Source organism: Mesoplodon mirus, assembly GCF_964341445.2.
Source record: "Mesoplodon mirus genome assembly, chromosome: 13".
NCBI lineage: Eukaryota > Metazoa > Chordata > Mammalia > Artiodactyla > Ziphiidae > Mesoplodon > Mesoplodon mirus.
The window spans coordinates 52,259,702-52,286,724 of record NC_138989.1 but is presented as its reverse complement, the minus strand read 5'-3'; the positions used below and the strand labels follow the sequence as shown (position 1 = coordinate 52,286,724).

Here is a 27,023-nt window from a genome sequence, read left to right as displayed (position 1 = left end):
ATATAACCCCCAATCCCTAAGTGTTTGCTGTTATCATTTATGCCACTGATAAGCCCTACACAAACCTCAGCTTAGTGGGTGTGCTTGTTGCAGGTATATCACCTGGCCTTGCAAGTGCATTTAGCCAGCGTCTCCTTCAAAGCAGGGGGTATGTCTTTCATCCTTTGGCAAATGGTAGACTATCAGTAAATGGCTGTAGAATGAATGAATGAGTAAGGCATCTTTCACTCCATCCACAGATGACAGTACCCTGGGATCCCTGATCCCAGTCACATGGTTTGTTGAGTCTTGAGTACCAGTCAACTGATCAGTGAGTTCAGTCTTCTTTCTTGGTGGGTTCTGTGGACATGTGAGTGGGTCTCTGGGAAAAGAAGACAGAACTGAATGCCAGGCTCTGTCCCACCACCCCCATATGTCATCCTCCCCACTTGCCAACTGCCTTTCACCACCTTGGGCACTACCTGTAGGTCAGCAATGAAGGAAGGGTGACGGTGCATGGCCCTGCCTCTTCCCGGGATCAGGGACAGCTGACTCTAAAGCAAAAGCCAGAGCCCCCCCCACACACACACACACTGTGAACAATATCTCTGCTAGGCTCGCGGGCTTGAGGGATTGACTCACTGAAGCCAGCATCCCAATCACGTTTGCTGACTACTCCCTTGCCGCAGTCCTCAGGTTAAATATTGCTAAATGCCGGTGATTGAACCTATATTACTGATGTTGGGTAAAGTGCAAAGCCTGGCCAGAAGAGTGGCTTAAGTGGTGAGATCATGAGGGAAAGGCATCCTCCACCTAGAGCTGGACCATGGCCTGCCTGGACTGAGTGAGATTGTTTTTCTGCTTTTAAAAAGAAAATCACATTTTCCAAACATTGATCCTGTAATATAGGACTCCTGGCTATTGGTCTTTTCAAAATAGTCTGTCTTGGATGCTGAGGTCGGAATTTCTTGATTGGTGTGCTTCTATTTTTTTGTTGTAGTTGTTCTTTCAGTGAATTAGGGCCTGTTAGGAAGGAGCCGGAGAAGAGAGGTGAGATTAATTCACCTCACCTGGGGGGTCCTGGGTGCCCATTTGCAATCAAAGAGGAGTGGTGCACCCTCCCCTCCTAATTCTGAGCAGTTCAACTGATCTTGTGAGGCCCCCATCCCGGGGCTTGGTCGGGGATACGGAAGGAGAGGCACAGCCCCAGGAGCTGCAGTCTAGTTGAGGAGACAGAGTTCCCACAGATGAGAACAGCAGAAAGCTGTTCAACTAAGCACTTGTTTTTATGTTTTGGACACTTGGATGTGGAAGGGCTCATTGGGAGGAGAGTCAGCACAGGCTGGGAAGCTGGGGAGGGTTCCGATGGTGGAGGAATCTGGTAGAGGACCCAGGTGCGGGGAAGGCGTGCTGGTGGGGGGAAGAGCAGGAGCAAAGGCCCAGGAGTGACAGGGACACCCACTGTGGGGGAGCGTGGTTCAGGGTGACAGATGAAGGGACAAAGGGACTCGTCAGCCCCCTGCCTTGTGAGTCTGCTTACCTCTCCTTCCATGGGAGAAAGGAGTCAGAGAGACTGACCGCCCCACCACACAGCACATCATGGGGGTAGAGAGCTGTCTATGTGGGTGTGCTGGGGACAGTTCCAGGCTGCGGTCCCGAGGTTCCAGGATCATACCAAGGAGGGATTCCTCCACACATCCCTCTGCATGCGGAAGGGGATGCTACTGGGGAAAATGACACCCCCTCCCCGCCAATTTGGAGCTGTCCAACCACCATGTAAAGCTCCAACAAGAGGAATTCTATGCAACTCACAAAGCATTCACTGAGCTCCCTCTGTGGGCATAAGACCTGCACGCGTCCAGCAAATGCTGGGGTCACTGGGGGCTCAGATCCCGCACGTGTCCTTCCTGCACACTGAGGAATCAGTCCGAGGCCAGCAGCAGGGTGGAAGTAAGCCAGCGAGGCTCTGCATTTCCGGCCAAACAGGCAAGGAGAGAGAGAGACGATCGTGGGCAGGCAGGAGTGGAGATGGGCAGGCAGAGGGCAGAGGCAGAGACCAGGGAGGTGCTTTGCTTCTCAGGTCAGTTATATGGGCCTTGCTTTCTCAGAGGCTCTGCCTGTTGCCCATGTCCCGCAGTTTAGCCATTGGTGGGGTCACACCAATGAGACCCCAGAGCCCCTCTCACGTGGTGCTCGGTGAGCAGTGGTCTCTTCCCAGGGAGTCACGCCCAGCTTCTCAGCAGGTGCATCCTGATCTGAGAAAATTCCAAACAGGAAGATCTGAACTCCCAGGCCAGGTTAGTTAGAAGGGGACACAGTTCGGTGTCTTGGCTCTAGCGTTTATCTTGGTATTTGTATGAGGAACGAATACCCCACATGCATTTCAGATCCAGCCTTGGTGCTCAGATAGAGCCCTCTGTGGAGGAGCCCGAGACCTGACTTTCACACTGGAGACGCCATCGGGGGTAGAGGGAGGTCAGGTGCATGGGGTCCAGGGAGGCCCCAGAGACCTCAGCGCTCTCCACCTGGATCCTTGGAGGAAGAGAATGAGGTCATCCCTGAGCCCCTCACCCCAAATCCCAGCCATGGGGTGGGGGTGTGGAGGGAGCACATCTCCCATCAGGGCCCCCAAGGTCCCCACTCACACTTCCTGACACACTGCCCAGGGCCTTGGGAGGGGATGACAGGAACTGAGCCCCAAACCAGGTCTCTGCTTTACCACCAGGCAAGTCACACAGGCCCCCCTAGTTGTCAGATGCTGGTAACACCCCTGTCTACTCTAAGGTGCAAGCATCATGAGCTCCCGGGCATGACAGCACAGTGGCAAGTAAAAGCTCTATGTGTGAATGAAAGGGAGCAGTTTGTGCTGTCCTGGGGACCAGCAGGCGCTGCCAGCCTAGAGCAGGGGCACAAGGGCAGCCCCTTGGCTGTGGGAAGAAAAGCCAGCACGTGTCACGAAGCAGGTTGTACTTGTCTTGTTGGGCCTTAGAAAGGCTAACACTTTCCCTGGGCCCGTCCCCAACCCCTGAGCCTCATGGGCCCATCAGCCCAGCCACAGACCAAGAACTCTTTGTTAAGAAAGGGGAGAGGCCATCAGTATGTCATGTCCACTTTTTCACAGTGCCATAAAGATGTTGCAGCTGACACCAGACATGAAATTCTCCAGCACTGAGGGTATGAACAAGGGTAACTGGAAGGGACAGACCCTTGGCAAAGGCCCACCTCCTGGTCCATCCTCTGAGGTCTGAGCCAATTAGGTCCCTGGGTCTGAACTTACTGGGCCCTGCCCAGTGCCCCCAGGAAGAGAAAGAGAGGGCTGGTCCCATCCCCTGGGGCTTCCCAGTCTAGGTCTGGGGATGTTCCCCAGCCCCACGCCCATCTGTATCTTGTGGCCGCCAAGGGCAGGAAGGCTGAGACCATCACAGTGAGCCGGGTCCAATTCCCCACATCACACAACCAGCTTAACTCTGAGAAACTCTTGAACTTGGAGTTCACCTGCAGCACAAACTCCTCTGGAGTTTCTGGTGTAAAGAGAGTTGACGCAGGAGGGCAGTGCTGAGCCCAAAAGCAGGCTGTGGGCTGAGGGTGGGGTTTCAGCACTGGAGGGCCCTGAAGAAAGGAGCAGGCCAACAGCCCTGATTGACTGGCTGAGGGCACCATCCATCTCCCTCTCCTGCTGGCCGCCCCGTCATCCCCACCCCCCAGGCCTCCTCAGAGGAAGATGGATGGCTCCTTCTACCTCTGCGGGCCTCAGCCGGAGGGCAGACATCCCACCCCAGACCCTCTCCACACACTGCTTCCCCTGAGGTCAGCCATCTCTCCCCAGCCTTGCATCTCACTGTCACCCAGCCAGGGCCAGAGTGGAGTTTAACAACCACTGCATTCAATGATGTCTGGGTGGGGAGGGTACCCTGGAGTCAGCAGCTCCTGTAGTAGAATATTTCCACGTGGGCAAACACACACCACCCAGAAGACACTGGGGAGGCCACCCTTGCCCACACAGACCATGGGGCACAGAGGTAGACAAAGATGTGTAGACAAAGATGTGTCTTCTAACTGCCAAATGAGAGGGACCATTGCTAAGGGCTTTAAGAGATGTTGGGGTTGGTGTAGTCAAGGAAGACTTCCTGGAGGAGGGGAGGCTTAGTCTCTTCTAGGACACGTGGGCTCCAAAGGAAGGAGGCATGGAAGAGGTAGCAGGAGAAAGGGTACTGTTCTGAGGCCTGGATTCCCCCGATGCAGGTGGAGAAGCAAGAGTCAGAGTCATGTTCTATGGGTGAGCGATCATTGCCCTTCTCTTATGGAGAGAGGAGAACATCAGCAGAGAAGTCCCCGGGGAAAGGGAGAGGGAGGGAGTATAGTCCAGGTAGGAAGGCCTGGAGGGACTGGAATGGCCAGGGCAGGTCCTGGGGAAGTTCTGGCAGAAGCGTCACCCCGTGGCCGGGCACTGGGAAAGAGAGGCAGAGAGAGTGGCAGGGCCAGCCCCATGGTTTCTTTCTCTGCCTGTTACCAGGAGCTCACAGATTCTCAAGGCTCTCAGAGATTAGAAGAGGAGACGAGGCTCACCCCTGGGGCAAGCCACGAGCAGTGGTCAAGGGTACAGCCACATAGGAATCCACAGAAGGTGAGACCACAAGGCCGAGGTAGGCTCTTAGGGCCTCACTGAAGAGCAGGACCCAAGCGGTGGGTCTTGAGGAGGTGCAAACCTGGGGCAGGCCCAGAGGTGGGGGGACATTCCCAGAGTAAGAGCATATATGTGAAGAACTGCTCTGCAGCTGTCCCTCCCACACGAGGGAAGGGGGCATCTGCCCCAGAGGCACTGGGGAGGCCGCCCTCGCCCACCCAGACCATCAGCGACAGAGGCTCGATGGCGGGACACACATGGCCTCGGAACACCAGCAACCCTCTTTCCAGGGAAACTGGAAGACATCCCCTCTCCCCCTCCCTCTATCCACCCACACACAGTCTGCCTTAACTTCTCCGCAGTGGGGACCACATCCGTTTTGTAAACCCTGGGATGAGGAATGATGCTCTGAGGGTGGAGTTTCAGGCCCCATGGCAGGTGGATGGGTGGAGATTCAGGGCAAAGAAAATCACTCCGAACAGGGAGCCTCTCCTTGACCCTTAGGTCTGGCTGATTGGTGGGTTTCCTGTTCCCCACCCCCTCCCACATCCAGCTTCCTCTCACTTCCTCCAGGCCAGTCAATTGCAGGGCCTGAGGATCTGATGTTTTATTAAAGTCCAGATCTTCCTATTCTAGGGCCACCTTCCTCTGGCTAATTCTGTAATTCAATTAGTAGGCGGCCAAGGCCCGGCTGGGGTGGGAGGAGGAAGCGCTTCGGGAGCCTTCCTTTCCGTGATGATTACACCCCAGGCTTCAGCCCTGTTCAGAGTTGGGCAGGAAATTGTACTTCCTTCACTTCACAATGACAAGGGCCTTTTATCCCCACACACGGGGGCTTTGTAAATTACTGCCATCTCCGTGCAATTAATTCTGCGGCGCTGTGTTTTTTCCCTCTTGTGGGAGAGGGCACCCGCCCACCTTCTCAGGAATCAGCAGCGCCCCCTGCACCATCAGCCCAGGCTGCCCTGCTGGAGGAGGGTGTCTGCCACCCACCCACCTGCATCCTAGCCGGCAACGCCCACTCTGCCTGCCTCCCCCAGCTGGCTTAACCTCCCCTGGCCCTACCCTTCTCCTCCTCCCTCTCCTTCTCTGCCCACAGTGCTTCCTGATCTCTCTTCAGTGCCCCAAACCCCCAGTCGTGGTCCCCCCACCCTCTTCAGTTCCTTGGGCTAGAAGCTTCCATTTCCATGAAGCTTCAGTTCCGTTTAGAAGACTCTGTCTCCACCCTTCACGGAGCTGACAGTCTATTCAGAGACACAAGACATGAAAAGGATCAACAGAAGGATGGGTAAATAAGAACAGTGAGGGGCTTCCCTGGTGGCGCAGTGGTTGAGAGTCCGCCTGCCGATGCAGGGGACACGGGTTCATGCCCCGGTCCGGGAAGATCCCACATGCCACGGAGCGGCTGGGCCCGTGAGCCATGGCCACTGAGCCTGCGCGTCCGGAGCCTGTGCTTCGCAACGGGAGAGGCCACAACAGTGAGAGGCCCGCGTACCGCAAAAATAATAATAATAAGAAGAAGAACAGTGAGTGGGAAAGGGTCAGAAGGCAGCATGAGGAAATGTGAGGGTGGACCAGTGTCCAGTGCACACAGTAGAACGGGAGCAGCAGAGGCGAGGCAGGTCAGGGTGGGCCAGAGGGGTCCACCTCGTTCAGGGAGGCCAGGCCATCAGCAGCTGGTGGCAGCACTGTGGTATGACTTTTCTGCAACTGTGACATTTCCCTGCCCCCATGCCCACCCCGATGATCTCCCAAGTCCGGTCCTGCTCCGCCAGGCTGCAATTCTATTCCACCAGGTCAGTGCTAGAAAGCGCTGACCCTGAGGCGGGGAGACTCAGGTGATGAGCTGGTGCTGGGAGAACCATCCCAGGCACTGGGACAGGACGGGGAAGGCGGGAGCTGAGGGGCGAGGCTGGACCTCACCCAGAGGTTCTCAAGTCACTTCTGCGCCTTTTCACCTCAGATCCTGCCATCAGCGCCACACAGCCGGTTGGGCCTCAGGACACCTGGAGGGCGAGACAGGTGTGGGGGGAGGGTGGGCCTCTGTGCTCCATCATGGATTCTATCCCCCCCCCAGACAGCAACTTCTGGGACTCAGGGCCACAGGACCCAAATGAATACCATTTACAGCTTGCTGGGTGGAGAGAACCTACTTCAACTCCCAGAGCTCAGAGGAAGCTTTGAGGTAGGGCCATAGCAGGACCCACCCGTGATAATTTCCCTCATGAAGAACCTGCCAGGAAGCTAATGTCCAGTGATCTTCGTCCGTGCCCTCAGAACGGGCTGTGGGTCCTGCATCCTGCCTGGCTCACCCATTTCCACCCACCCCCCTTTTCACTCCATCTTCCCCTCTTAGCAAAGTTTTTTTTTTTTCTTTAAAGTTAATTATATAAATGATACATGATACATGCTGGGTCTAAATGTGTCAAACAAAACAAAAAGTGTTAAAGTCATGGGAGACACCACCTACCCCCCCCCCTTCCTCCCTCTTTTCAGCTTGATGGGACCCTTGTAGACCTTGTGCTATGGTGTAGGCACAAATTTGGGTGCATATGGGAGCCGGGGAGATGTCTCTGATGTGTATACATGGCGTCTGCTATTTTGCAACTTGCTTCTCCCATCTGACAGTGCGTCTTTCTGTGTTGGACATTTAGAACCATTTCATCTTTTTAGTTGTTGTAGAGTATTCCACAGTTTAAACATAAAAACATTCTGGCACTGAGAAACCTTTAGACGGTTTTCAATTTTATTGCTATTCCCAAGAGCCACGGTGGACCCATGTCTCCTCCCCTGTGAGCACAAGTATACAGGCAGGGTCAGGCTTGGGAAGGGAAGTGTTGGGCCTGAAGGCAGGAAGAGATGTCTGTGCCACCAGCCCCATCCCCAGGAAGGGCGCTCCATTGTCAGACCTTCTCAAGCCTTCAGGTGCAGAGCCTGTACCACTCCCCCTGCCCACCCCACCCTGCTGCCTTGGATCAGAATGTGGCTGCTCCCTGAGAGAACCCCATTTCCCAACTAGACTGAGAGTTCCCAAGGGGCCTCACTGGGTGTGTCTCTGGGGACACCTCAGCTCCGTACAGGAGAGGGAGCCTGGCAGATTTAGTGACTGCCAAGCTGAGGCCCCCCTGCACCGCCCTCACAGCTCAAAGCCCCCTCCTCCACTCGTAGGAGAAGTGCAGATGAGGACAGGAAGTCACAGCTCGTTCAGCTAGTGTCCAATGGGTGAGGCTTGGGAGCGCTCTCTCCCCTGGCCACCCTGGGTGCCCACCTTGGCCCCCACCCAGGCCCGCTGCCCTCTGCAGCACCCTGTGAAGGCAGACTCCCCTCCTGAAGCCCCCCCATCCCTGCCAAGCTGCCGCTCCTTCAGGGTTCTGCCCCCAGCAAGGGAGCAGATGTGGTCCCTTCAAGCACACAGTCAGCTGTTAATAACTATGTGTTGTGTCCGCCTTTTTAAAAGAGCCACAGCGAGACAGCTCTCTCCGAGTGGACTGTCAGACGTGGCACCGGGCTGGCTGAAGACATAGTTTGAGGAGGCCAGGTGGGTGGGCACCAGTTGGCCCCTGTGTAAGGCTGGTCCCTCCTCATGGAGGCGTAGAGGGACGGGAGGGACTCTGCCTCTCCGACCTCACCCCCCCATCCACAGGAGTGACTGTGTTTACATTGTGCTCTGCGATTAGAGAGCCCTGCAGAGGTTGTTAATGCTCATTGGCTAGTAAGTGTCCCCGCCAGCCTCTGAAGGGAGTTAGAGATGAGGAAACTGGGACTCAGAGAGAGGCATCAGTAAGTGACCCCTGGCTGAGCACAGCTTCCTGTCTGGAACCACGCATCAGCCTTTTCAGGGGAGGATCTGATGGGGGAGAGAGCAGGACGGTGACAGTTACCATACTGTCAAGCCCTGAGCAAATGGGCTCAAGGAGGCCTTGGGGACAAGAGCCCTCCCACCAGAGCAGCCTGTCAGCTCTCACCAGCAACCTCTGTCCTCCCACTACGGAAGTCCAGTGTGGCTCTGTGTCCTCGGGGCCTTGATCAGCTCCCAGCACCACTGCCATGTCCCCGCACCTCCCGGCACCCCCAAAGTAGCCAGAGTGTTCAGGATTCCATGCTCTTGACAAATATGTGTTGAGCTCCTGCCCCTTTCTGGGCACCGAGAACTAAGCAGGAACAGAACAAAATCAAGTCCCGACCTCATCTGAGCCCAGGGAAACGCTAATCAAGGAACAAACACACAGTATTAACATGTCAGGGTGAGGGGTGCCAAAGAGAAGCACAAACAAGACGAGGGGTCAGAGAGCAGGCCTGCGTCCTGGGCAGGGGTGGGGGCGGGGGGAGGAGAGGCTGCGTTAAATGAGGCCGTCAGGGGAGGCATCTCTGAGGAGGTCACGTGTGAGCGGAACCTCAAGGGAGTGAAGGGGCAGGACGTGCAGACAGCAGGTTGGGCTCCTTCTGAGCAGAGGGAACCACCAGAGCCAAGGTCCGAGGGCAGAGTATGCCTGGCGGGGCAGCGAGGCTGGAATGAGTTGGGTGGGTGAGCAGGGGAGGAATGGACGAAGGTGAAGTCGGGGTGCAGATGACAGGGGAAGTCACACGGGGCCTGGGGGTCCCTCAAAGGTTCTGGTTCACAACACAGCTGTGAGCGCTCTCAAAAAAAACTGTGGCAGAAATGCCTGGAAGCTGGACAAACGCAACAGATTCTTTTTTTTTTTTTTTTCCTTTCTGGAGCCCTTTCCTTGTTATCCTGGTCCATGGAAACAATGTGGTCATCTTCTCTCCTTCCTCCCTTCTCCTCCTCCCGCTCCAAACCTGCCCTGACCTTGTCCTGAGCTGGCTTGCACAGCGGCTGCCTCCCAGTTGCAGGCAGGCATGGGTGGAGGACAAGGCCAGTGAGGGGACAAGAGGAAAGAGGCCCTGGCAGAGGCAGGCGGCAGCACGAGGGACGACGTCATGGGGGCCTCTGACTGCTGTTCATTTTAGTCCCCCAGTGTCTCCATCAATAACCGTCTGCCACAACCAGGATGGAGGAGTGGGGAGCGGGGAGGAGGGGTGATCTGGGGTCTGGATGGGGAGGCATGAGATGGAGTGGGATGGAGGCTCCTTGGCACTCATAGCTCCTCCCAGCCTGGGACAGAGCTGGAGGCAGGGAAGGCAGAGAGCCGTGGCAGCTGAGAACTCTGTCTCCCAGCTTTCTCTCCCTGCTTCCTTCTGCCCATCTCTACATCTCCCTCACACATACATTCCCTTCCATCTCCTCTCTGAAGCTAAGAGAGGAAGGGAGGCAGGACCAATTTTTACACTGGAAGAAGAGGAAGGGAGTTTGTATTGGGTGATGGAGGAGTCAGGAACTGCAGAGGATGCTGGGAGCACTCTTATGTCGAGGGAAACGAACGAGAGGCCAGAGCGAGCCTGGTGACAAGGCACCAGACTGGCACCAGAAGCCTACAAGCCTCATGAGAAGAGGGCCTGGGCTCCTGGACCTGTCACAGAAACTGGCTCAAGGGCACTCAGGAAATAGTTGATAAATGGCCAGGAGGATGACCACCTGGTCAGCTGTGGGCAGTCAAGAAGGGAGGTTGATTTAAGATGAACTAGACCAGTCAAGGTGGTCTGCCGGGAAGAAGTGGATCTTGATCAGATTCTTGAAAGATGGATGGGACTGGTAGATGTGAAAATGGGGAGAGAAGGCATACCAGGTGAGGAGATTGGAAAGGGGGAGAGCAAAGAAAGGGGGGCAGTGGTGAACACAGATGGTTGGGAGACCAGATCCTGGGAGAGAGAGTGAAACAAGGGAGAGAAAGAAGACAGTGAGACAGAGGTGGTGGCCAGCGCCCAGAGTGCCTTCTCTGGGGCCATGGTGGCTTTAGGAAGTCTGAGGCCACTATGCCCCTCCAGACGCAAGCCTGCTGCTGGCTGAAGTTGGCTGTTTGACTTTCCGTAAGACCCTAGGGCCGCCCAAGCCACACAGCCACATCTGGAGACAGAGGAAGAGGCCCTGACACTGAGCAGCTTGGGGGAACTCCCAAAAAGCCTCTCCCACCAACAAGTATTCTCTTTGCCTTGTCACCGTGCCTGAAGGGCCGGCATTAAAAAGTCACCGCTTGAGTAAGACAACAGTGTTCTGTAAAATCCAGATTCCCCGGTGAGGCACTGTCAGAATCGTGCAAGGGGAAAACTGGACTGGACCTTGCAGACCACTGGATCAACCCTCTCAGTTCACACGTGAGGAGACTGAGGCGGGACAGGAGACTGCTGGAGTCACCCAGGGAATTAGAGGCAGAACAAGAGTCTCCAAGCCCTCCAGGAAGGGTGTGAGGATATCACTGCAGATGTGACAACCGACTGGGGCAGGGGACACATGGACAGCCCCATTCATTTTATTAGGACAGCCTGGCCTGGGGTCCTCCTTACAGATGGAGCCTTTGTTTGAAAGGCCGAGAGGGTCCCTGCATCATCCCTCCTAAGGGGCCAGAACAAGGGTTCACGATGGAGTATAACTAGAGGTGATGGGGTGAGGGGTGGAAGCTGCCCCTTCTGGGAGGTATTGGGGCTGGAGCTGAAACAGAACAGCATCCGGAGGGAGGCAGGCGGGCACCTGGCACGCGGACAGGAAGAGACCCGCGGGGAGAGGGGGCGTGGCGGGGAGAAGATGCAGAGTGGGGAGACTTCACCGAAGGAGCAAAATAGAAAAGCAAGGAGAGAGACGAAAAGCAGACACGGGAAAACGGCGAGGCAGGAAAGCTCGAGTAGAGCGCACGGGAGAGAAAGAGAGGTGGCGAGAGGGACCAAGAGCGGGGAGGGGCTGGAGACCGGAGGGCGGGCGGGAGGGCGCGTGGGCGGCCCGAGGGCGCCCCACTGACCCTTCTCGGCGCTTGCTTCCCTCCCCAGGCTGCGCTTTCCTCACCTACTGCGAGCGTGAGTCAGCGCTGAAGGCCCAGAGCGCGCTGCACGAGCAGAAGACTCTGCCCGGGGTAAGTGGCGCCCGCCGAGGCGCGAGCGACGGGCGCGCCGACAGGGGGCGACTTCGTGAGGCCGAGCCGCGGCGCAGCCGGCGGGGGCTCGCGGGCCCCGGTGCGCGGCGCCGGCCTTCGCTCGGGAACTCGTGCGTCGCCCCTTGGGCCCCCAGAAGCCTCGAGGCGTGGGGCTGGGAAACGGGCGCGTGGGCGCCGAGCTCAGACCTCGCCTGGCGGCCTGCGCACTCGGCCGTCCAGGCCCGACGGAATCCGGGCGGGGGACGAACTCGGCCGTGGCCACAAAGCTCGGGCGCGGCTCCTCCCCTGACCCACCGAGGCGCCGCCGATCGGTTTTCTCCTCTGCGTACTACCCGTGCGGGCAGCCCGGGGTGGGGACGCGGGGTGCCTGGGGCCCTGAGGCCCCGGAGCCGCCTCCATTGGGCTCGCCGGGCCGCCTGCGGCAAGGCTGCACGAACACCCACCGAGCGACGTCGGACCCTCGCCTTTCCTGGGGTGGGGGCCGGGCCGGGAGGGAGGGAGGGAGGGAGTGCCTACCCGCCCGGGCTCGGCGCCGCGAGTGAGATCACCGCGGTTTTATTTAAGGAGCCAGCCCTCGTCTTTGATAAACTATCGTGCCTCAGCCCTGGTTTATAGCTTCTGTGCGGGGGAGAAGAGAATTATTTATGGCCCCCCTAACTGGGTTTGATATCAGCCATGGCTATTATCGAGGCTAGTTCATCACCATAAAATAAGAAGTGTTCCCCGGGTCAAGGGTCTGCGCGGTCTCTCCTGTGGGTTCAGAGAGATGGGGGTGGTGCGGAAGGAGGGGAGATATGCAGCTCACCGAGTATCTAAAGATAAATGGAAAGATGTGAGTGTTTGTGGGCGTAGTTTAAAGAATTTTAAAATGTACCGTGTTTAAGCTTATACAATGGACACTGCAGGGAAGCACATGTGTTCTGTATATATGCTCACCAATATTTACACATGCATGTTTACATTCTTACCAAGCAAACCGTATGTAAACACACGCTTCCATTTCTGCCCCACAGCGGGAAAGGTTAACCAGGTAGACAGAGAGAAAGCGCAACCAGGGGCGGGAGCAGTCTTCCTTTGCATCAGAGATCCTTCTTTACCCGTTTAGGGGTGGGGAGGGCCTTCCTTCCATTAAGATAGCCTTTGTATTGTATTTTGGTATTTGTGATTGCAAAGCACGAGGCTGAGTCATCTTAATAACACACCCGCGGATGCAAATGTATGGAAATCGTGCACCGCACAGGTTTTTGTGTGGGGCCCAGCTCTGGCAAGGTGGCCATTCCCCAGTTGGTTTTTCAGTGGCGCAGCTACATGCACGTATATTATAGTAATTACTTTCTGGGTGCCCTCTGTAAGATGGCAGAAATATGCTCCACATCACCCCATGTTATGTGTGAAGCATAAAATCATATTGTAAGATAATCAAAGGCTTCTGAGAAAGGTTTGTGCTGATTAATAAAGTGTTTGTGGTACTTTGTTTTGGGGGAGATTGTGATAGATATTTTAGAGCCACCCAAATGGAATAGAAAATACCACATTGTTATGGGAGGTCCTTCATCAGCTTGAGAGAGATTGCTGGGGAGTTTTGTGATGGCTAAAAACCTGGAATTAGATGGGGAAACCGAAAGAGAAGGTGGGAGGGGGAGGCTTGGGATTTTGAAGGGGGAGAGACTGGGGACTGGGAGAATTTCAGTAGCAAGTGTGGATTGTTCAGGATCTAACATTAACTTGTGGTTGTTTATTTTACATATAATAGAATAGCTAAATGATGGAGTGTATTAGTTCTTTAATAATTTATAGAAATACTTTGATGTTGCAGTAATTACATTAAAGGTCACATATCAAAGGTAATTTGGTTGAGCAGCTGTGATGGTTTCTCAGAAGCAATCAATACCACTGTCCGTGGTGCTGATTTCACCAAGGGGCCTGCCAGATTAAAGAAGGCTTATTACCAGGCAGAAAGGCCCAAGGGAAATCAGGAGCATGTTGGAGCGACGCGCCAGCCCCCCTTCCACCAATAATTAACACTGTTCCCCATAATCTGTGCTAATCCTTCATACTGGGAGATCCAGTGGCATTCTTCTGAAACCACAAAGACAAGTTGGGCAAGTCTGGGAGAAAGGACCAAAAGAAAAACAAACCATGAATGTATGTTGGGAGGTGGGAGGGGTGATGGAGGGAGGCCAACAATGGAACTAAAACATAGCCTGGAGTCCCCTTGCAGTGCTTGGAACGCTGTCCTTTCTTCAAAGGCCTCACGGGGAGACTCATGGCCTCAAAGACCTCAACACAATTCTCAGGGCAGGCACAGCCCACAGGGGGAGGGACAGGGAGAAAAGACAGGATTGCAGCTCCAACTTCCCAGGGCACATTGCCCCCCCCCACAAACTCACATGGGGATTAATGAAAAACAAAATGACCAGATTTTAAAGTGGAGTCATCTGGGTTCCAGAAAGCAGAACTGATGTTACTACTGTTGCTTGGTTCTCTCCTTTGAGCTCAGAGAGAGTGAGACGCAAATGCTGGGAAGTGGCCCAAGCAGAATGCTCCACCCAACTGTATAATGGGTGTTCCCACCAGCTGAGGTGGTACTCACAGCTGCCTGCTTGGTTAGGGGGCAGAGGGAGACCTCTTCTTGTCTGGGGTGACCACACTAGGTGCCCTGGTGAGTGCGCTCTATGTCTGACTAAGGAGAAAAAAAATTTTTAAAAAGAACCTGGAAACTGGTAACCTCAGCAATTTAGGCACTTTTCCAGACTTCAAAATCCATTAAAATCAATCCATTAAAATTAGCCCTCCACTTTCTCACTGAAGAGAGAAAGAGGGGAGAAGATGGTGCAGGCAGCCCACTCGTTTCCCAGCAGGTTACAGAGTTAGCATCCTGTTGGCAGCAAGGAACACGATCCCATTGTTTTCATGCGAAAGCTCATGCATGCACACACTGCCACCATCAAAAACAGTAACAAAACAACAGAGACAGAACTAGAGACAGTGCTCCCACGTGTCCCCATTTAGGGACTGGGAAGGGGAGCTGACATTTCTCTTGGGATAAGTGGAAGCTCAGAAACCAGATCACAGTGGCTGTTTTTACAAGTCAGAGGTCAGTATCCCTCGGAACCAACCTAACCAAAGTCTCTCAGATGGCTGACCGAGTCATCCCTGGACCAGTGTTACAAATGGATTATTGTTTTTTAATTTGACACGCCTTCAGTGGAATGAGATTACTAAACCACAAAGCCTCATCAGGGTCCCTTCGAGCAGGGCCTTCTGCCGGCATCTAGGCAGAGTGATTCCACTTTTCTAAACTCACCGTCTCTCCCTCATGCTCTCAATCTCACTCTCTCTCCTGGCCCCTAGCCCTCTCCAGCCCACCTTCTTCCATTCCCAATGTTTGTTCCATCATTTATAGGGTACAGTCAACATGGTTTCTCAGTTCATCGGCAAAAATTTCCTGAGTCTGTGCTGGGCACTGTGCTAGGCATCCAGGCAGACACAGAGATAAGAAAAATGCATCACCACCCCCTCTTGGAGCTGTCCATCAAATTGGAGACAGAAGCCACACACACATCAATGATACAAGACAGCACGTTATCATAAAATGGGTAGAGTAGGAAACAGTTCAATGATAACAGTTAATATTTATTAAGCACTCACTGTCTGACAGGCGTGATGCAAGCACGTTACCTCCATTACCCCATTTTATCTTCGCAACCACCCTATAAGGAAGATATCATGCGTATCCCTCACACATGAAGAGATCTGGGATTAGAGAGATTAAGCAACTTGCTCAAGGTGACAATATTAATAAATGGCCAAGCCAAGACCAGCACCTGATCTACTACCAAAATCCACCCCTCCTTTCTAGGGCCACCAGTTGCTTTAGAGGGGACCTGGGTAGCTATGGGGTGTAGGAGTTGCTCAGAAGTGTGTTCAGGACATGGGCAAGGTGGGAATAGAGAGCTGGGAGGAAGATGGGTGTGTCAGATGAGAGCGCTGGTCTGAGAACTAGCCTAGAAGACAAGGCACGCGTGACAGGTCAGGAGCCGTGAGCTAGGCAGGAGAGGTCCACTTGGAGAGCTCCCTGGGGTCTGTCTGAGTGTGCACGGGAGGCCTATTGGAAGAATCCTCTTCCTTAAAATAGTCCCCTGCTGCTTAGTCCCAGCTCCCCCTGCCTTTGGGACTTTTCAGGGAATTGTCTTCCAGGAAGAGCCCATCTGTTTCCAAAGTTAGGAAGGTAGGACCTCTGGGGAGAGACTCCGATCAGAGAAAACCAGGCTACGTGGCCAGCAGTGGCCAGCACTTTGCTCCTGTGGAAGCAGAAAAGGCTCCTCACCAGGGCTGCTGAGGGGGGAAGAGGTGGGTTCAGTTAGCGGGAGGCCTGAAAGCGGGGAGGAGAGAGAGCTGGCAGGGGGGGAGTGGGAGCTGTATCTGCTTGGTAAACAGTAAAGTTCCAATTCACTAGTTAAAGATTGGCTTTTGTGCCCTCACTCCGGCAACCTGAGAATACAAAGCAAACGCACACAGTCCTCCATGGCTGTCTCCCACCCGCACCCCTCGCTCGGTTCAGCCTGGTAGACAAGCAGCATCGCTGCCATCACAGCTCCCGACTCAGGTCCCCACCACTCAGGACACGTCATTTCCATGGAAATTCAGTGTGACCTTCTTTGAGTTTACCAGGAAAGATGTTAAAATGGAAAAAAAAAAAAAACAATCTCAGTTGGATTTCTAGCACTGCTCTCTCAGGATGTTCTCCTTTCTCCCCCTGCCTCCCATTTTCATTTTCTTAAGTCCCACCTTCCCTTCCTTTCCTTCTCCTCTTTTCTCTTTATGCCTGTTTCCTCCTCTCTTCTCTCCCTCTGGTCACTTTCCTCTTCCTCTTTTCCCCTCTCACTTCCCATCCTTTCTTCTTTATCCTTCTCACTTGCCTCTCCCGTCCCTCTCCTCTCCTCCTCCTTCCCTCACACTCTCCCTTTCTCACCTTCTACCCACCCCACCTCTACCTTGACACCCACAGGAGGCTCTCGTGGGACCGCCACCAGCTTTACTGGGACTTCCCTGCTGAGGCCCATCTCCCTCCTGACAGCCCCACCATAGAAGGATCCATCTAATTTTATGTACAACTGTAAAGATGAATGATAAGTAGAAAGGATGCAGGCAAGAACAAGATGAATAAATTATAAAGGGCAAATGATGACAAGACAGGGGTCCCCAGAGACACTGATATGATAACAGAAACTAAAGATGAATTTATGATGGATGTAGTTAGCATGTGTGGAGGCTGTTAATTCTTCAGGGTAGTTTTACAACTTCTAGTGATTAGCACAACCAAAGTGTTTCATTTTAGAGATGTGATGCATTGTGATGCATTTCCACCTGTCTGTCCTGTAGGCACAGTGTTGGCTTTTGTCTCTATACGGTGAGTTGGGTCCCATCAGCACGTATCTCTGCTTCAGATGGTGGGGTCACAAGCCAGATCCCTGCATAGCTCCAGCTTCCTGGTCCTGTGGTCCTTCTTCCTGAGTGTATTGGTTGGGGGGCTGCTGTAAAAAAGTCCCACAAACTGGGTGGCTTAAACAACAGAAATGTTTTGTCTCACAGTTCTGGCGCTAGAAGACCCAAGATCAAGGTGTTAGCAGGGCTGGTTCCGTCTGAGGGCTGGGAGGGAGGCTCTGTTCCGTGGCTCTCTCTTCACTTCTGGTAGCTTCGGGCTGGTAGATGGTGTTCTTATGTCGTCACATTAACTTCCTCGTGTGCGTGCCTGTTTCTGTGTCCAAATTTCCCCTTTTGATAGAGACATCAATCATATGGGATTAGGGCCCAGCCTAATGCCCCCATCTTAACTTGATTACATCTGCAAAGACCCTGTTTCAAATAAGGTCACATTCCCAGGTACCTTGGGTTCGGTCTTTAATATCTTTTGTGGGGAGGGGAGGACCCAATTCAACCCGTAACACTGAAAAATGGGCAGCCCTATGGCTCTTCCATGGCAGGGAGAGAAAGGGCTTCAACGGTGTTTGAGTCACTGGAAAGGGGGAGGGGAGTCCCACCAGCCCTTCCTCTGCATCTCCCCCCACCCCCGTCCTCATGCTCTTTTCTTTCCCTCTTGGGGAAATATCTTCCCTCTTTCCCCATATTCTCTAAAGAGAACTATTCATCTGTCCTTTTAGGGCGTTGGGTCTTAACAGAGAACACTTTTGCCCCCCTGGGGACATTTGGACACTGTCTGTAGATGCTACTGGCATCTAGTAGGTAGAGGTTAGGATGCTTCTAAATATCCTACAATGCACAGGACAGCTCCACGACAAAGAAGTGTCTGGCCCAAAATGTCAGTAGTGCCCAAGAGCCTGTGCTGGGACCGAAGGCAGATGGAAAACGCACAGTGAGGCCCTGGGGTGGAGCTTCCCTCTCACTTACCCACTGCTTCTCATTCACCTGGGGGGACAAACCCCAGGGGTCCTTAGAGTGTCAGAGGTGGGAGGGTTTGTCAAGGGGCACACACTCAAACGGTGTAAGCACAGAGGGAACCGTGGGCAGCAGGAGAGGGCAAAGCCCCCTTCCAGGCTTAGAGATCATTTCTGGTAGGCCATTCACACACTCCTCTCTGCAGGAGGCCTAGTTTCAGCACCAACTTCTAGCTCAGTTTTCTCATTTTACCCACAGGGAATCTGTGATCCGAGGGAAATGAGTTGAAGTTCGCTTGTGACAGAGCTGGGACCAGAACCCAGGCCTCCACAGCCCACCCACATGTGGGGTTTCTCCAGCCTCTCCCTTTGGAAGAGTCCCCATCCTGACAGGAAGCAGGCCTGGCGGGAACGTGTCCAGCCATCAGCCCCTCACCCCCGCCACAGACCACGCCCCAGGCTGCGGCTGAGCGCACGTGGACCCCTCCCGGCTGGCTCTCCCAGCAGGAGGGAGCACTGAGTTCCAGGAGAGAAGGCAGAAATGCTTTAAATCCGGACTCCAGGTGCCAGATGAGCTACATTTGCATCCGCGGCACGCTCAGCTCTTGTCTCTCCTCTTCACACCGGTCCTTGGTCCCACCTCCCTCTGCTTCCATGGAGAGAATCTTCACTCCCCTTCCCCCTTCCCACAGAAACGTCTTGAAGCCCTCCTCCCACCGGGGCTGTGCCCTGTGTTCTAAGTTGTGCTCTCTTCTCTTCCCTGCCCCTGCCCACACTCTCCTGAGTGCGGAGGTGTCCCCATTTTTCTGGCGAGGGACTCTCACACCTTCTCTGTGGCCTCCATGACAGAACCCAGGACCAGCCGTGGCCTGTCCTCAGCAAGACACCCTCACTGATTTGTCTCAAGGACCCAGAGAGCCTTATGTCCACAGCCACCATGTCTAACTTGGAGGGATAAATAAGAGGCCATGTGAGGTGATGGTCAGAGCCTGGGCTGGAGTCAGGGAACCTGGGCACCAGGTCCCACCTGCCCCCAAACAAACCAGGTACTTTGGGCAAAGCGCTCAGCTCAGAGCCTCCCTGGGCCTCCCCCTTCTGGACTGTGGAAGGAGGCGGTGGGCCAGATTGCCTCCGGAGCCCCTTCTAGCTCTGACATTCTTTAAAATTCTAAGAATAATAGACTTGGCATTACTCACATTACTCACATTACTGAAGAAGACAGGGAGAGGAGGGGAGAGTGGGAGGGTGAGGAAGATAAGTGTCTCCTGGCCTCCACGGCCCAACTCCATTTGTGACAAGTATAATTAATAAAGCTCGCGTCAGCTCGGTCTCTCCCTGATGCAGACCAGCCAAACTGCCTGCCCCTGAGGGCCGGCTCCAGGACAGGGCTTCAGGGAAGGGCTGGAGCTCCACCTCCCCCTGTCTCCATCCTTGCCCCTGGGCCCCAAGCCTTCCTCCTGCCCTCTGCTTAAGTCTCTTTTTAAAGAAACAAGGCAGACATTTCTCAGCTTTCTCCAGCACTTGCCCAGGCACAATTTGGACCATGATGGCCATCACCCAGATCAACAGCAGCAACATTTACAGATTACCTGCCCCATGCAGAATTCTTTTGAGGGGGGTAGGGTACCTGGCATCAGACAAAAATGAGTGAGACATAGCCCGTTGCTGAAGGTTTGGGAGGCAAGTGTGAAGAGAGCTCACGATCCAGAAAATAGCTTTAGGTGCCAAAAACTGGTCGTGATGGCAAGTGCCCAGGAATTCAGCTGAGAGAGACCTCAAGGCACAGCCCAGGGTGTCCTGGGGGAGCCCAGCCCACCCCACCGCAGGCTGCTTCCAGGCTTCTCCCCTTTGACATGCTTCCTAGGCTGGCCGAGGTTATCATGGCGACAAAAAGATCTGACCGCCTGGAAACTCCTCCGGTTCCGGTCACCCGAGGGACTCGGCTGGGTGCACACTCCCTCCCCCAGTGGCCACAGATCCACGCAGCTCTCACCCAAGTACGTCGCCTTCCTTCAGCCTCCTCTTCTTTCCGTGTCATCCCCTCGGCCCAGAGAGTTTCTCTTCATCCTTGGAGGCTCAAATCCAACTCCACTTCCTCCGTACCGTCTCTCTGGCTCTCAGAGAGCTTTCCGATGCCCCGTGGCACCCGGTGCAGCCCGTTGATTCCACACTGCTCCGTTAACTCTACTTTTCAGCTATCAGAGTCCCCACCCCCAGTGCTTCCTGTACCTTCTCCTTCGCCCAGAGCTGATTCAGGGCAGAGCCCTTTCTGCCCCTTGACCTGGCCAGCCTTGGCATCACCCAGCGGCGTCCCAGCAGATCCATTCTCAGGGCTCCTCTTCCATCCACATCACCCCCCTGCTCCCTGGAAAGTATTCAGCTGAGCTCACCCTGCGGGGTTACACTTGGAAAGACAGGAGGGTCTCCCTTTGTGGTCGTGGGCACTTGGAGGAAACGCTGTGTGGAAGGCGCTTTGGCCTGGGCAGTGGCAGCTGGCACGGGCGTGAGTGCCTGGGCGGCGGTGACAGGAGTGAGGGGGCTTCCCAGGCGGCCTCGGTGGACGCGCCCTAGTGAGTCCATGTGAGGCTGTTTGAGGGTTTGCTGACCTTTCGCCAGAGCACGAGGCAGGGAAGCAGGCTGTCTGTGTGAACTCCTGCTCTGGGATGGATGTGTTTTAGGACTGGCAGGGTTTCTTCTAGAGAGTGTGTACGTGGGCTAGGCGAGCAGAGCCAGGCATCTGTGTTGTGGGCCTGCATCGTTCCAGAACGGTGGGCTGCCAAGTCCCACCAAAGATGGGCAACCCTGGGGGATGATGGCAGAAAGCAGTGTGTTTTTTTGTTCTTCACATCTTCATGAAAATAGTTGTAAAGAGAAAAGGGCTGGAGTTCAGGGCCCCAGTTTACTGTGGCTCCAGTGTGTTTTGATCTAAGGTATTTGTAGTATGGTCTCGACGTGACCACCAGGGGGCGCCAGGCAGGTGGCCTCCTCTCCCGGTGGCTGAGAGGGGACAAGGCAAGTGTGAGCGTGTTGTGCCCAACTCTTGTGCCCAGCGGAACACTCGTTCCATCCTTCAGAGCACTTACAGCCTGCGGGGACGACACCAACCTGCTGGATGACTTGGGACAAGCCTCATGACCTTTCTGGGCCTGTTTCCTAATTCCATAGTGAAAACCTTATGTGTAGGCTATGGATTGTTATCAATCCAGGGATAATTATGACGAATGACAAACAGGGATGTGAGCGTGGTTGACCTCTGGGTGCTTTGCCACAGTTACGTCCAGTGGCTCCTACTTCATTCATGAAATAGTAACAGGACAATAAAAATATGAAATGGTCAAAGATGCGATTTGTACTCTAAGTCTCATTACGTTTCAGAAAAGGGAAGGCCCGTGAGTGGATTGACCATGAAGGACCCCAGGGAGGGGAGACAGAGGCAGGTGTGTGGCAGGGAGGGGAAATTGGAAAGATAGTAAAGAGGGTAGACTTCAGGGAGCCTGGAAAGTCTGGATTTTCCTCCTGGAGTTAGTGATGAAAATGGGGGGATTGTGGTGGGAGAAGGCACTGCTACCCTTCCGAACATCCAGCCTGTACAGCCTGCCGGCCCTGGGCAACTCCAGGCAAATGAGTCCCGGACATACGGCTCACTCTGGGCATGGTTTGGGCACCAGCAATCCCCAGCTTCCCTCTTCCCTGGGAGGGTCTTGCCTCCCCCTGCCCACACACCCCAGTCCTCCCAGAGCCTCAGGACTTAGCTCCAAGCCCCCATCTTCATCTCGGAAGCTCTCCCAGACAGCTCCAACCCACAGTGCCCCCCCCAACCCTTGGTCTGAGCATTGGCCTTCCCTTGGTCTGAGCAAGAGGTCTAAACCCTGGCCGAGTGCGGACCTGGGCCCAGTGCATCAGCATCACCAGCTGCCTGTTAGAAGTGCAGAGCCTTAAGCCCCACCCAGAGCATCTGAGCCACATCACACAGACTGTGCTCCACTGCATCTTAACAAGATTTCTAGGAGAAACGTGCACATAAAAGTTGGTGACCACTGGCCTAACTTTAGGCTCTGAAAGGTACTTAGGTTGAGTACTCCCAGAAGCAGACTTCAGAAAAGCATTAGAGTGCAAGTGTTTCTTGGTGACCCCAGAAACACGAATAGGAAGTGAAGGAGTGCCACAGGATGACAACTGCCATTCACCGAGGACTCACTATGGGCCAGACACTTCACAAGTATTCTCTCATTTATTTGTCAAAACAGCGTCACATGGGTGCTCTCAAGTAAGCGTTTACCAGCGTGGTTTTTTTTTTACATCTTTATTGGAGTATAATTGCTTTCCAATGGTGTGTTAGTTTCTGCTTTATAACAAAGTGAATCAGTTATACATATACATATGTTCCCATATCTCTTCCCTCTTGCGTCTCCCTCCCTCCCACCCTCCCTATCCCACCCCTCCAGGCAGTCACAAAGCACCGATCTGATCTCCCTGTGCTATGCGGCTGCTTCCCACTATCTATCTACCTTACGTTTGGTAGTGTATATATGTCCATGCCTCTCTCTCGCTTTGTCACAGTTTACCCTTCCCGCTCCCCATAAACCAGCATGATTTTATGGACGAGGAGACTGAGGGGAGGGGGCTCGCTCACTAAGGAGCAGTCTGGCTCCAGGGCCCCCCCTCCTTCCACCACATCCTGTGGAGCTAACCCTGTGGAAAACCCAAGCTTCACAAGGGCAGGAAGGGTGTCACCTTCCTCTGTTCCTGTCACCCCAAGGTCAAGACCACGCTGCTCCCATAGGAGACTCTGGCGTGATTGCTAGACCCCCAGGGGGCCACGTGAGGCAGGGCGGTGCCCCCACAGGTGTCACCACACGCCAGACCTGACTGTGGATTGGAGAAGTCTTGTTCTGCATGGGAAGCAGGGTCGAATTCCAGCCCCAGGTCTGCCTGGAGCCTATGTGCCCTTGGGGAACCACTTAAACTCTCTGAACCTCAGTTTTAGTGACTACCCTGTCAGTTAGAAATACGTTTGGCTACAGTGGTTTCAACAAATGGAGCTTTGGATTTTTGCATATCACGGAGTCTGGGGTCTGGTGTTGGCTTGGCAACGTGACAATGTCAGCATCTGAGTCTCTTTCCTCATGGTTATAAAATGGCTGCCCTAGCTCCATGCATCATACCCACAGTCAAGCAGAGTAAGTCCAGCTGTGTCTGTCCATTTTATCAGGAATGCAAAAGATTTCTCATAGGCACCTCCCCAGTAGAATTCTGCGTGGGTCTCATTAACCGGAACTCCCTGACCACCGTAGCTGCAAGGGAGGCCGAGAAAGGGGATATCTGGCCAGGGATGAGGTATATATCTGCCATGATCAAAACTGTGCTTTGGTCAGTGAGGGGGAAGAGGAGCTGGATAATGGGTTGGAGCCAAGAGAGTCGCCCCTATTAGCCTCCTAGACATGGGTGGGGGTCACAGGGGAGCAAGCTGGGCAGAGCAGCAGCCCAGCCCACACACCTGCAGTGTTTGCCTTCACCTCAGATCATGACCCGGCGCTTATATGAGGAGGCTGATTGGGAAAGAGTTGTTCAGAAAGAGTGTGTTCTAAGAGCTGCTGCTTCAGCACAGCACTGCTAACTCAGCGTGTTCATCCAACTCTGACATGGTTTCTCATTCCATGAAATTCTTCACGGGGGATGAAGATTTCAGCCCCTTAGGTATCATATTTTTATCTTCTACAGCTTTCTTGAACTTGCATCTTTCTTGAACTTGTATCCTTCTGTGCCTAGGTATGTGGCTTAAACATCAAAGAGTCAAAGGCCACTGTGCCACCCGACAGCTGTCCCCACGTCACAGGCATTCCATGGTCACGCCTCCACACTCACTTTGTGGCCTGGTGGGTGCACACCTTCTGAAAATGGCCCCACCGGTTTTCCAGGTGACAAGTCGACTTTTCAGAAACGGAAGCCTGTTTTGGGGGGTGCGGAGCAAGGCACATGTGCTCTATGCCAAGCCTGCCTGAGGAGGGGAGAATTTGCCCCCGTGATTAACTTCAACTGGCTGCGCTGAGAGTAGAGAGGGAAGGGGCCAGAGACACCCCAGCTGGCCTGTGCGGCCCTCCGCTCCTCAGGCCCTCCCTCGAGGCTCTGCCTGCAGCGGGAGAAAGTCCCACCCAGCCCTCCCCATCCCCCAGGGCATGAGCTTTCCCAAGAGGTAGTGAACCTCCAGCTACAGAAGTGTTCAAGCCGGGTCTGAGTCACCTGGGGGTGCGGGGAGGGGAAGGGGGAGCAGCTTGGCAGGTAATTCCCACACTGGACAAATCACTTCTAGGAGGTGAGCCAAGACCCGATGATTATCTCCGTGTTTCAGTTGTGTCTCCGTCATAGATAACCCCACAGCGCGCCAGTGCCAACCCAGTCCTAAACCCACTGGCCCGCACTCCCAGCCTCCATCCAAGAGGAGGTCCACTCCAGCCCTCTCAATCTCTCCCTTCTCTGAGGACCCTCAGGACTTAGAGGCCAAACCCACCACCTCCCTGGGCAGGCTCAGGCCCCAAATTCAGCCAACCCAGCTCCACCACTCCGAGCTGTGGAACCTTTCCCAAATCACTTCACCTCTCTGTGCCTCGGTTTCCTCCTCTCGACCCTGGGATGCCAGTCTCCGAGCTGTGGAACCTTTCCCAAATCACTTCACCTCTCTGTGCCTCGGTTTCCTCCTCTTGACCCTGGGATGCCAGTCTCCGAGCTGTGGAACCTTTCCCAAATCACTTCACCTCTTTGTGCCTCGGTTTCCTCCTCTCGACCCTGCGATGCCAGTCTCCGAGCTGTGGAACCTTTCCCAAATCACTTCACCTCTCTGTGCCTCGGTTTCCTCCTCTTGACCCTGGGATGCCAGTGGTGCCTTCATCCAGGGACGGATGCGTGAAGTGATGCCAGCGAAGCACTGAACGCACTGTGCACACATGGGAACTAAGTGATGGTCTCTCCACTGCTTCTGCTGCAGCCATATCCCCCACCCCACCCCCACCCTGCCGAGGAGCAGGTCTCCTGGCCTGGCCGCTTCTATCCGTCCCCACCCCTAAATGCCCTGGGCTGGAGGACGACTGGCCCAGGGTGCACAGCAACAAACCCTCCCAGCCACATAGCTAACACAGAGCCGGCCACACGGGGGACCGACATACCTCACTGAGCGGAAGCCAAGTGTGGGAGTGGCGGGAACATCCCTCGAGACTGCTGGTCCTGTCCCTGCCAAGGCCTGGCTGTGCTTGAAGAGGGGGGTTCGAGATCACCCCTTCCTGTCCCTCAGCCCCTAAGAGGTGTTAGCTAAGTTTGCCCTGACGGTTTGCACAATCCCCACGTGACACTTATATACCTCCCTCTCCACACCCCGTTCACCAACCCCCCAGCCCTGGAAGCTGGGTGAGGGGAGCCCAGGAGATTTAAAACCCTAACCAGTGAGAGCAGAAACAGAATCTCGCCCTGGTAGCCACACGGCTTAGGATGGTCCAGGAGGCCCTTCCAGGCAGGGCAATCCAGGGATCTGAAATGAATATGCATTCGGCCTCTCCCAGCAGCTCTGACAGCTGGCATCTGACAGCTGGGGCCGGACCGCTCAGAGCCTGAGAGATGGTTTTTCATTCAACTGGTAAGTGTTTCCTGAGCACCCACCAGGAGCCCGGCCCTGTGTTGGTGCTGCTTGGCAGGTGGGCACGAGGAGAGGTCAAGGACCCTGCGGCCCCTGGGCTTTCCCTCCTGCAGAGGAGAATCGATGTACATACCAACCAATTAGAGGACAATGGATCGAGACTTTGGGCTGAAATGTAGAGCTCTGGGTGATCAGGGAGCACTGCAGGGCCGTGTCTACTGAGCACTTCCATGAGCTGTGGTGCGCTGAGTACAGGGCGCTGTCCTGGGAAGGACAGGCGGATTTGGGTGGATAGAGAGTGGCTGGAGACAGCATTCCAATGAGGAGGCATATGCAAAGGAGGAGGGAGGGAGGGAGGGAGGCTGTGAGGGAGACTGCACTCCTGGAGTTCAGGGCGCTCAGAAAGAGGTTACAGGTCTCGAGTTAGAGAAGGCTGGGGACCCCGGTGGGGAAGGCCTAAACATCCCACTGAGCAACTTGGTCTCTTTTCTTTGGAAACTTGGGAGCTATTGAAGCTTCCAGAGTAGGAGAGTGACAACCTCAATCAGCAGAGCTGGCACAGCTCGGGCATGGGTTGGCAGAGGCTACTCTCTTGGTGTTGAGAAGGTCTGCTGGAGGAGGGTTGGGGGAAAATCGGCTCCCTCTGGGTGCGGAAGTTGGTTCAGAACTTGGCTTCCCGCCACACCACCACTGGGAGGGCTTTTCCTACCTGGAGGAGAGTGCTGGAGAGGTCCTCAAACTACCTGGCTGCACATGGAAGTTTCTGAGACTCTCTCTCTCTCTCTCTCTCTCTCACACACACACACACACACACACACACACACACACACACACAGAGGCAGGAGGTCAGGATGGGGCCTACAAATCCACATGTAGCAAACGCTCCCCCAGTGATTTCAGTGCCCATGCAGCTCCGGGAGACCTGGGCACCCCCGTTCTCTGTCTGGCATTGTTGGGAAACCTTAATTCCTCCTCTCAGGCTAGAGGAGTTTGATCCATGAATGGGACTCTTCTCCACCATTATGTTTCTTTCCTGAGACCCAGAGAACCTCAGAAAAGTAGAAAAGGCAATGGCTTAGCACTCCCCACCATTTTGCCTGGGAGACACAGTAGCCCAAAGAGGGCGCATGGCATGTGAAGGTCCATGGACAGTTGGGCACAGCTCTGTCCAGATGCTACATTTGGGTCCTTTCTCATTTGCAATACGGCCTTTATCTCAAAGAGACTCCAAGATTGATGGATCCAGTAAACTGGTCAACCCGCCCCAATTCAGACGAGCTGGGGGGACACCCATTCCCATTAGCATCTGTATGATGGGGTTGCTCAGTGCAGTTTTATGACTTTTGAGTAGACAGTCCAACAGTGCTTCCAAGTTAATGTCCTGCCAAGCCTGCTTTAATGGACAGATACAAAGT

At 54.5% G+C, this 27,023-nt stretch overlaps 1 protein-coding gene across 27 annotated transcripts in view; it reads left to right on the top strand.

The window, feature by feature from the left end:
* Positions 1–27,023, top strand: part of CELF4 (CUGBP Elav-like family member 4) — a gene marked incomplete at both ends in the record, with an annotated part of 298,340 nt that overhangs the window by 64,467 nt on the left and 206,850 nt on the right. For all 27 annotated transcript variants that reach the window (XM_082640193.1, XM_082640191.1, XM_082640198.1 and 24 more), the window contains one exon: positions 11,483–11,565. In XM_082640193.1, the coding sequence (XP_082496319.1) occupies positions 11,483–11,565 (83 nt within the window). The remainder of the gene's footprint in view (positions 1–11,482; positions 11,566–27,023) is intronic.